General features: G+C 42.6%; 1 protein-coding gene and 1 long non-coding RNA gene across 2 annotated transcripts; one reads left to right on the forward strand and one right to left on the reverse strand.

Annotated features, from left to right (window-relative positions):
- Positions 1–796: 796 nt before the first annotated feature.
- LOC111565936 (Krueppel-like factor 11) lies at positions 797–4,502 on the reverse strand. The gene is made up of 4 exons (XM_023266262.3): positions 4,327–4,502; positions 3,202–3,492; positions 1,835–2,807; positions 797–1,594 (listed from the first exon to the last, which is right to left on the reverse strand). The coding sequence occupies exons 1-4, from the start codon at positions 4,363–4,365 to the stop codon at positions 1,293–1,295; spliced, it is 1,605 nt and encodes a 534-aa protein (XP_023122030.2). The 5' UTR covers positions 4,366–4,502; the 3' UTR covers positions 797–1,292.
- On the forward strand, positions 4,452–9,059 carry LOC118470027 (uncharacterized). The gene is made up of 3 exons (XR_004847030.2): positions 4,452–4,974; positions 6,582–6,678; positions 8,706–9,059. It is a non-coding gene; the product is annotated as an uncharacterized LOC118470027 (long non-coding RNA).
- The last annotated feature ends 2,121 nt before the right edge of the window (positions 9,060–11,180 follow it).

Consider the following 11,180-nt stretch of genomic DNA (forward strand, 5'->3'; position numbering starts at 1 on the left):
TCTGATTGGAAGCGGTGTGCTGTTACTAGGTATGGGACCACTGCTTCTGAATGTGTGAAAGAGTGGGAGGCTTGAAACATCTTGATCCAGTAGCTTTTTTTACTAAATTTGTTTTCACAATTTTTTTATTTTTTAAAAAAAGGACACTTGCATCTTCCAATGTGTCCAGTTAAATCATGAATACTGAAAGCAACTTTCTCATAGTCAAAATAATTTTGGGGCCGATCAGTATCACAGCTTTGTAAGAACATGGGCTGTTTGTTAAAAATAAAATGGATCGATAAGAGTTTTTGAATGAGTAAAACTCAGGAGTTAATTATGCAACAATCCCAGCTCCACCGCCTCTGTGTTCCCATGTGACAGTTCTGAGCTCAAATGTTCTGTTAATGAGCTCCAATTCAGGGAGAACTACTTGTCTGTCTCTTCTGACTCATCAACCATTCTGGCTCAGAGCTGATGAACAGGACATAACGTCCCCACACGGTCTTGCCAAAAGAGGTTTTATAACACCAAAAAATGCATTCAGCCAGCAGGAAGACACCCACAGGCAAGTCAGCACATTTGGAAGAAGAGGAGTGAGTTTCAGCTGACCAGAGAGGAGGGGGGCAGTGGTGGTGGTGGTGGTGGTGGTGGTGATGGTGGGAGGGGTGTCAGTGTGACGCACTCAGGATGTGGGCAGATACCACTCGCTACCTTTCTGCATGAGCACGACCAAAAGATTGCTGACTGTATCTTAATCCCACATGTCATCTCCCTTGGATTAGAAGTTGTAAAGCTCACAAAACGCACAAAGATGTACTCATTGAACCTTTTTTTTTATTACAAATATGTATTAAATAATACGAAAAGTTAGACAGGGTGATATAATCAAGGTATAATCGTAGTACTGATGATTAATATTCATATTTACATATTTTTTCGTGTCAACTTTTCCCCCCAAATAAGACAAATAAATGCATTTCATAGTACAACGAACAATACATTCACAGACATATATATCAGTATCCATACAAACAGAGGAAAAGTGTTGCAGGAGAGGTGGAGAAGGTGAAATGTATAAGACGAACTTCATAAAAAGGCTTTGGCAAGAGTGCATACATATCAATTATATCAAAGTAAACAAAGAATCTTTCAGAGAAACGACATGTACAAATGAGCAGTAGAGCAGGAAAAGAGTCCAGTGCATGTTTTTATTATCATTCCCATGAGTAAAAGGGCAGCAGCCTTGTGTGCCTGGCTGTGTCCCTCTGGTAGTTTGGGAGTAAGTAGGCTGGATGGCAGTTGTTCATTATCTACTTTGAGCCAGCAGGTACCAGCATGCTTAGTGTGGCAATGCCAGGTTTTGAGGAAGGTGTTTTGCTCGCGGCCATTTTGTTCAGACTCCGAACATCGGCCTGCCAGGAGGGAATTTTCTTTGTGGTCATGTGGCGGCGGGCGTGTTTGGTTAGGTGATCGCTGCGCATGAATCGCCGGTCGCACACGGGACACACAAATTTCTTTTCGCCGGTGTGCGTGCGCCGGTGACGGGAGAGTTCGTCAGAACGGGCAAACCTCTTATCACATCCATCCCAGCTGCAGTTGAAGGGCTTCTCACCTAGAGAAGGGAAGCCGGTGGACAAAAGCAGAAAACAAGTGAGTCACGTTGCAGTCATGAAAACTTTACACGTCACTGCACTTGGCTGACATGAAACAATGAGCTCACTGTCTTTCCCATCAGAAATAACAAGATCCAGGAAAGAATGTTTTACAAACAGGATGCTACACTCATCTGTGCTGGTCACACTTATTCCACATCCTCGTGAGTATCAGCCAAACACATGCAGTAAACCCTCACCTGTGTGTGTTCGAAGATGAGCCTTGAGGTGGGAGCTCTTGAAGTATGTCTTCCTGCAGCCTGGGAAGTTGCAGACGTAGTTTCTCCTGCGGGAAAAGTCCATCTTTGTGGTGCCTCTGGGCCCTGCTGGCACATACACAGGGGCCGGGGCCAGAGGTAGCAGCTTGGTGTTGCCCAGGGTCATGACAGTCTGAGGGCAGTGAGGGGCCTGAGAAACTGAGGACTGAGGGAGAACCAGCATCACGGTGCCCTGGGGTACCGCTGAGCCCACAATGAGGGACTGCTGGACAGGGGCAGTGTTAGCTGAGGCTGGTTGGGGGAGGATGGGTGTGGTTGCAGTCCGAATTCCAGTATTAGCCGTCTGAACGGCACTGGGGATGAAGGCCGAGATTATACCCGATTGGCTGCTGACGGGGAACATCTGGCAGATGATTTGAGGGCTGGTGACTGGAGGAGGGGACAGGGTTGTGGGAATAGGGGGAGTGGATGTGCTGTTCTGTGGTTGGGTGTTGACAGGAGTGCGAGTGGAAACATTGTCCAAACAGGGCTTTGAGGGACTGGTTGGCTGCTCTGTTTTTGAGGGTATGAGTGAAGCTGGAGGAGATGGAGGCGTGGTTATCTGCTCAGCGTTTGTTATACATTGCTGTTGCTGCTGCTGCTGCTGCTGTTGTTGCTGCTGGCAGACCATTGTAGCCAATACTGTGTCTCTAGTCTTCTCTGGATTGGGGTCCACTGGAATGTGGTGTTGGCAGAGCGTTCTGTCTGCGGTGTGGCGGATGACGCTGGTCGCCATGGCTCTGCAGGGCTGTGGCGGAGAGGGGAGGGTGGGGGTCTTTTCAGCAATGGGGGTCAGGACAGGTTGATGGAGGCCGGACCCGCAGTGTTGTGTGGACACAGCGAGGCTGGAGCTCGACTGGAGTGTAGTGCTCGATGACGTCTCAACAAAGCTGGGACTGTGGGGTGGGGTCATACACTGCAAAGAGACGGTTGAAGAGTTAAAATGCATCCCTACCACTGCCATTATATGGTGTATGACTGTACTTTTAAAAGGACATCTGTTTGCAATTATAAGTATCCTGGGAGCAAGCAGGTAGACAACCATTACAATCACTGAGCCATAAACTGGGATTTTTATGACCCTGCATCTGCAGAAAGGAACTCTGAGTGAAGGTCAACCACATTAATGTATCAAGGCTATTCTCGCTGCAGCACGTCTCATGTCATAAAACATAGTCTTACAGTTATCTCGACACGTCCACTTCAAAAGGCCAACAGAATCAATGCAAACTCAGACTCCCAGGAATAAGTTTACTAATTAGACTAAGTTATCCCTGTGAGTTAATAACTTTTTGCATGATGTGTCTTACCAAAGAGGAGAGGGACACAAAGTCCTTCGGGGGCTCTGGGAGTTCTGGTGGCAGGAGGGAATCGCAGGAGTCCGAAGCCGGGGTAAGTGGTCTGGGTTTGCAGGGGCTCGGCTTGTTGCTGCTCAGGAAGAGAGCCTGGCCCCAAGAGCTCATACACACCAGAGCTTCAGCTGCCTCCAGGTCAGTGTACTCGAGGCCAGAGGAACAACCACTGGCTCCACTGGAGATAGACTGTTCGCTGTCATGCCTTCTCCTCTTCACAGAAGACCCACAATGATCCATGTATTCAGTCTAAGAGGAACAAAAAAACAGGACATTTAAGGTGAGTTGACACATCACTGAGTTATCGCTGCTATTTTCATCTCCTTTATACTCAGTGATGATTCAGCTCTTACTCTGATAAGGCTGACAAAGGGATGCTTTCACTTCTTATAAAGAAATCTATTTCCAGTTATCATCTGCTCAGTCACTGTTCCTGTATCTGAAGTTCCCGGGCCAAACTGCATGATGCTGCCAATAAGAGTGAGGAGGTGTTGGTGACTACACCCCAGCCCAGCATGCACTGCCTCTGGCCCGGAGCCAGGACACCTCCCCCTCCCAAATATAGACCAAACAGTGACGTGCTGCTGAGAGGAGACATGTGAAATCCCCATAAAGCGTTTTTTTTTTTTTTTTTTGGTAACATCAGGAAGTACACTTGTTACAACTTTGTTATACATTTTCACAGCAAACAAAACACATCACCGATTCTCCACAGAAATGCAACTTAATTAAACAATTTTTCGACACTGACAGGCTTCCATGCGTGTTTATAAGGCATTTTTATTCCACATTATCGTCGATTCACACGTCATTACCTCTTATGGTTGAATAAAAAGCAAAATTGCTACATGTGGTTTAATTACACAACAATTATTTTTGTTGATTTAACTAATATGTTAACATGATACAAAATAAAAATAATTATAAAGTTAAAAAAAACTATTTTAAATGCTGAATTTAGTGATTTATACAGGCTGAAATGTCAAATCAGTCTGTAAACAAGTGAATGTTGCGGGGCTGAACGGAAAACACAAAACAAATGTCGCGCTAAGCTAAAGTAACAGAAAAACAAAACTCTCTTACCCCGTGTGAGTCCATCTCTGTGAATTTTCGCGATGGCATTGAGGACTAAAATGTTGAAATATCACGTTTTTGTTGTCAAAGCCAGTGTAGAACAAAGAGACGGCGGTTGCCAGTGCTGCTGCCTGCTCTGGGGTACGGCTGAGGTCGTCTTTTGCTCTGACTGGCTCCCTTTTCTCTCAGCTGTGTGTGTAAAACATGGGGAGGAGGAGGGGGGAAAAAAAGGAAAACAAAACTCACAACACGCACTGGCGGGTGGCAACACTCGGCCAATCGCAATCGAGTGTGTGCGGAGCCTCGGCCAATGGGAGAGCAGGAGACGCGTGAACAGTGCGTGCTCGCTGCACGGTTGGAGGAAACGGGGTGCGTGGCCGTTGGTGGGCGGGGCCGAGGGAGTCAGCAGTGTCAGGGTAAACCCGATGAACTGCCATCCGCTAAACTGGGCGAAAGGTCGATCCAGTCTATGCGGCGTTCAGAGGCTGCGGGGAAAAAACAGCTGCACAACCACCTGATGACACACGGAGCATTTTAAGTGACACCCTTGTATCACTTTAACACAATGCAAGCTACACAGCATCGTAAATCTGGGTCATTAATATATGTTATACAATTATATAATGCGTTTCTTGAAGAGAAATCACAGAAGTGGAGGTATGGACTTTTTTATTGTTCTCCTCATGAATGAAACTTGTGAAAATTCTCAATCAAAATTATTTGCGTATTCAGTTTATTCCATCAAAATACTTAATGGCGCAAATATACACCAAATCCACTAGAAAATACATCAGGTAACATTAGGTAAATCGTGCTAAGATGTAAGAAGATCTAACCTCACAAGTCATTTTGAGCAACACAAAGTTGTTGCCTATGTATAAATTTAACTGTATTCTAAAATTTTGATGTTGCTCTGACAACATAAATGTCACATAACACATACAGAAATGTTTTTTTTAAACAGTTTGATTAGTGTAATATAATTTAGAATTGAGGGGTCTAGGAGACAACTTCTAACTTTATTATTAAAAATGTTTAATTTCATGACACTAAAATAATGTCCAGTTAAAAGATGTGTTTAGCTGACAATGGCTACAATTCAATCTGGCCAGTGTTGCATGAAGCTAATGTAGCAGTACATCATTAGCACAACATAAAGCCAGCTAACAGGAATGCAAAGGTTCCATAATAGTCTAGCCTGGTTTTGTGTGAGTTCACAAGAGATTTGAATTTGCAATTTTTTTCTACATTTAAAAAAAACTTGATTATGTTAAAATTATTATATACAGGCATATTTCTTTGACTGGACTTCACCTAAGTCCTTACTGAAATCTTCACTTTTAAAGCTACGTTTTCGAGTAATTTGTCCCACTTTTCCCACAACACGTGAATGCAACAGCACTGCCAGACGAAGCGCGGGTTTCTGTCTCGGTTTTCTTGGAGCTATTTGTGCAGTTTTCTCACAGAAAAAGTTGATAAATACATGCTAAACTGTCGCCACATTCACATTTTAATATACAAACACAAAGTCACACAGCCCCCAGGTCACTAAAAGGCTTTTTTAATGCATGTTATCATTGAAGTCTCTAAATGTGTTATCAAACAATACAATGTATCAATATCATTCCTAAAGAGTGTTTGTTCCTAAACTAAACTCATCGAAATAATAATAATATCTGTGTCACCGATGTGTGCACACTCTCTGTCATGATTTTGACACCTTTTTTGTAATGTTAGGTTCTGATTTCTGTTAAGTAGCCAAAATTTGTAGACAATTTGAGCATTAAAAATAAAATAACTTCCATAAGTTTTCAAATACACTGCATGGTTAATGTTCCTAACAGTTCTAAATATCTTTTATGGGCTTTATGCAACTGTTGCAGTACTTAGGGTTTCTTTTTTTTTATTCCTGTGGCCTTTTCTTCTGGCCATTTTCATGAGCTCATTCCCACAAGCACATGTCAGAGAATTCAAATTGGTCTTGACCTACATATGCTGTTAGATCACCAACTGTAGTCGGACAAAGGAAAGAAAAGTGTGTCAGAAGTTCTAGCAAACCTCTGGAAGCCATGATCTGAAAAAAAGGGCACATTTGCAATACGTGTTTTATTCAATATAACAAAGATGCTTGAAAATAATGAAAACAACAACAGGCCCGGTGTCATTTTCAGGAGTAGACACATGTTGTTTCATGGTTCATTTCTGGTCTTATGTATGAAGAACCTGATCAGTCTTTACCTTGTGTCACTGGTGTTTGTTTGCAGCTTTGCCTGCAGTGCAGCGGGGGAGTGTGGCAGGTGTGTCGGCCCAGCCCTGGCAGCACCTCGCCACTAAGGAAGGCCGTGCCTCGCTGTGACTCACGTAAGCATGACCTCAGGGAGCTGTGGCAATGCAGTTCAGTGCCAGCTGTTTGCGAGAAGAGAGGGGAAGAGGGAGGAGCTACGTGGAAAACCAGTTAGCATGCACGCATGACATGCAGCCGGGTCTAAGTACAGCTGCCTGTTTGTGATATAAGTGGGCCAGTCCACTTCAACTTAGTTAGGGAATCTGGAGGAAAGGTTGCACTCACCCTATCTGGGCCTCCACATGCACACCTCCCCTGTCCGGTCAGCTCCCCCAACTCAGGAACTCCAGAAGAGGAGTCAGCATTGGGGGGGGGAGCTGCCCTAGAAGGTTAAATATATCACCAGGGCTGTATTTCACTAAACAGCCCCTGAGCTCTGACAGCCAGGCACAGGCAGTGTTATGTACACTGAAGTGTTACTGCCACGTGAAGCCTCCCAGCTAAAAATGTTAGTTGACCATATATTGACCCCAAATCAACACTTATATCAAATTAATTGCATTGGGTTGTATATATTAAATTGACAATATTTATTTAGATAGGACTGAGGTACAAAATGAGCCCTTGTGTGCTCATGAATTTACAATTTATTAACCATTAATAACTGTTTTACATTCATGCAGAAGCATCAATCCCAATTTTGGTCCCTAAACTCACGCAAAAGTTTGCAAACACACAACATGATCTTAGCTGAAATTCTTTATGCCACATTTAAACCTAAAACAAACTTATTCTCTCACTGTGCTTTTGAGAACTGCTTTCCTTTTTTTTTTGTTGTTTTGATGAAATGCAATGTCAAGATGGAATTTGCAGATCACTGCCGAGGATAATGTTGCAACACTTGGGTTCTGTGCTTCCGAATTACCCTCCTGTTTTTGTCATTTTCTACTTACCTTGTATGGTTTGGTGATAATATTTTAATCACAGAAGCTGATGCCAGTATTCAAATATCCAGAACGCTCTGTGGGCTTATTTGAACTTGTGGAAAACACTGTCTGTCAGCTGCTCTTCCCTACAGTTACTGGGTGAAAGGACACAGTCAGGAAGGACACCCCAGGCTGTGGAGAAGACCTATTTTCTCTTCACACCCTGCTTTCTTTGATTTAAAAAACATACAGATCAGAGCAAAAACATTGCTTGGACACAGCAGAATAGAAAAAGTTAAGTACAAAAAAATAAATATCACCCACATGATGAAAAACAGACAATGACACCTGAAGTTTATGTAGGCCATTTTATGAAAAAAAAAAAAAATCAAACTGTAAAAGATTAGCCACAGTACATGGAGTTGGTGTACATTCTGTACCCTTTCTGCAAGGATGACCTGATTTCCCTGCTTTTTCAATGTCAATGCTGTTTTGTATATATTAAGATATTATTTATGCATTGAGGAAAATACAGTCAGAGTTATGCTGCATCATTACAATTAAAAATCCTGGTATGGTCAATTTGTCATTTTCCTCCATTTTAGCCCATTTCAGCCATTAAATTTTGGCAATAAATTTTGATACAGGCTTCAAAATGAAAAAAATTGATCAAATTGAACACAAATCTGCATCTGCCTACTGATATCCAAAATTTTATAGCAAAGTCAAGAGACAAAGAAATGAAAATCAGACTTTTAGATTCAAGATTCAATCACATGGCAAAAAACAAAACACTCTGAATATGCTCTGCAGAGAAATTTGATTACCCAATGGTTAAAATATGCAATACAGACTATTTTCCAGTAAAAAAAACCCCACCAATACTAAAGCGGGCCAGTGAATTCTTAGACACAGACAATCTTTGGCATGATTTCAAAACAAAATTTGCCTGTTTGTGTGGATTTCGTTATAAGAGTGTGAGCTCATGAAACTTAAAATTGGAAACAAAACAAAAGCACACAGTAAAAAATTGAAATCTTCATGGTGAAACTGAAAATGTCGCTCCTTAGATTCTACACTGTTGTCGTGTCTGAGACCTTCTGCCTGATGGAAGAGTGAGAACAGCTTTCATCTCCTGTTCCTGATAAAATAGTTTTTATGTGTGTTTTCAACTACAGACCACAGATGACCCGTACTATGAGCCGTCTCCAGCAGTCCACTCTGCACTGTAGGATGCTTTGTGTACCACACAACGTGCGACTCCACCCCCGTCTCCTCCTACACATTAGAATGGAGCAACAGGGATTTCTCTCCCAGCGCCTGGCTCCTGATTGGTCGGAGCGGGATTCTGAAGCCAATCTGTTGCTATGAGAAACTGAGTCCTGTGCTGCAACTCGCTGTCTGTCGTCCTGGCAACATGAGGAACAGGAGGCAGGTTTGAGGGCTCCCTGGAGGAGCTTCCCTGGAGATGGTCTGAGGATGTGTGGTGCTTAATGATAAAGGCTCCGTGATGTTATTAAATGATACACTTCGAGCAATATTCTGTCTGCTTCTCTGGCTATGGGAAATTCTTCAGCATTGCTCACGACACAGTGCTGAAAGAAGTAAAGGCTTTTCTTTTTATTGGAGACATATATTACTATAGGAAACTGTTTTTTTTGGTCCATTTTAAGCCAACAAATGACTCAACTCTACTTGGCATATTCTATCTGTCTATGCACAGAAACAGAGCAGAGATGTGTAGAACTTTCCCTCATGAGATAAATGTTTTAAGGTTTCCACTGTGGCAAAAGATAATAATAATAATAATATAATAATTTTTTTATTTATAAAGCGCTTTTCCAAAAACTCAAAGACGCTGTACATAAAATACAATAAGATAAAACAAAACTGTTAATTAAAATCAGTAGATAGTAAAACAAGTTCAAGATAAAATACAGAATCACTTAAGGAAAGCAGATCTAAAAAGGTGAGTCTTTAAAAGGGATTTAAATGTGGTGAGGTTGGTGCAGTCACGGAGGGCATGGGGGAGTGAGTTCCAGAGTGTGGGGGCGGCAATGGCGAAGGCTCTGTCCCCCCAAAGATGTTCAGATCAGAACATTTTTGTATATTCTTTTGTAGAGCTGAGTTGAAAATGAGACTGGATTTGATACACACAACAACACGAAGTAGATAGATAGATAGATAGATAGATAGACAGACAGACAGACAGACAGACAGACAGAGACAAAATTAGCTGAAATGTTTGACTCAAGCAAAGATCTTGAGGGAAAGACGTTTTCTAGGTTGTTCCACCGTTACCTCCACCTCATTTGACCGACTGTAAATCAGGTGAGATGGACGTCGTGATGGTTTGGGACCCAACTTAATAATTTCCTTCAAGATGAATGAGGTATGCGTCAATGGTGAAGTAAGATGGGCAGTTGGAAAAGGTTGAGATGCTAATTTAGCCATTGCATCTGCCTGTCATGCACCACTGGATGGGCTTAGTTTAAGGTTTTTCACTGCTGAAAAAACCTGGCAGCTGCACACTGCATTGAGATTGGGATGAGGGGATGGACTTTTAGATGCTTCACAACGGCGTCATCAAAAGTTGCATAGTTTGATGCCAGTGCGGCATCCAGCAGCTTTTCTGAGGGGGGCAAACTCCTTTCAAAGGTGTCCACACCATGACCTTGCGGATCCAAGACCTCTGAAGGTGTCATGAGGTATCAAGAAGTAAGAGCATTAGAACTTTTAAATCCTGGGAGTTACAAGGCGAGACTTCCATGGATTTGACTTCTTTTTTACAACACATCTTTTCCCACTATTACAGCCAGCATTAAGGTTTTCAGTCATTTCTGAATGTCTGACCGTGTGGGCCAGCCAGTCACTTGTCCTTCCTAGAAACACATGTGGTAGGTACTAACCACTGCTTACTGGAAACACCCCACAATGCCTGCTGTTTCTGAAATGCTCTGACCCGGTCATCCAGAGATCACAATCTGGCCCTTGCCAAAGTCGCTCATATCCTCCCGCTGCCCATTTTTCCTGCTTCCAACACCTTCAACCGACTGATCATTAGCTGCCTAATCTATCCCAACCCTTGACAGGTGCCACTGTAATAGGATAATCAGTGTTATTCACTTAACCTGTCAGTGGTTTTGATGTCGTGGCTGGGATAGGGTTAGTATATCTATCAATGTATAAAAGAGCAGGAGATGAGATAGACATTTGTCTAAGTGACCATGTCAATAAATGTAACCACGGATAAATTTCACAGTTTATTTTTTAGTCTATTTATCTGTTAATGAATTGGTTAACCTTTTTACCACCAAGTCAAGCAAAACTAAGATGCTACAGCCATGCTAGCAGCTCTGTGAGGCTGCATGTAGATGCTAATATTTGGTAAGTAGCACTAAACCCAAAGTTTGGCTGAGGTTGGTGGGAATGCCATTAGTGTTGCAATTATCTGGTCTTAAATAGCAGCGTAAAGTGAGAGGTTAAAGACATTTAAAGGTTATTACAATCAAACTCTCAATGGGGAATTGATGTCTTTTAATGAATTTCTGAACCAGTATAACTGAAGGATGCATGTAGGAATTTGTGGCCAGGTTTCCGACAGAGCAGCTTCTCTGCACCAGGCTGTCCTGTCATGCCCGTTTCCTGTGTGC

This window comes from Amphiprion ocellaris, chromosome 20, assembly GCF_022539595.1.
Source record: "Amphiprion ocellaris isolate individual 3 ecotype Okinawa chromosome 20, ASM2253959v1, whole genome shotgun sequence".
In the NCBI taxonomy this organism is placed as follows: Eukaryota; Metazoa; Chordata; class Actinopteri; family Pomacentridae; genus Amphiprion; species Amphiprion ocellaris.

Bases quoted from the DNA above. Each gene is read 5' to 3' on its own strand.
- LOC111565936 (XM_023266262.3), bottom strand. From the start codon at position 4,365: ATGCCATCGCGAAAATTCACAGAGATGGACTCACACGGG. The intron at 3,493-4,326 runs GTAAGAGAGTTT...TGTTCCTCTTAG, and splicing joins CAGAGATGGACTCACACGGG to ACTGAATACATGGATCATTG. The intron at 2,808-3,201 runs GTAAGACACATC...GTCTCTTTGCAG, and splicing joins TTGTGTCCCTCTCCTCTTTG to TGTATGACCCCACCCCACAG.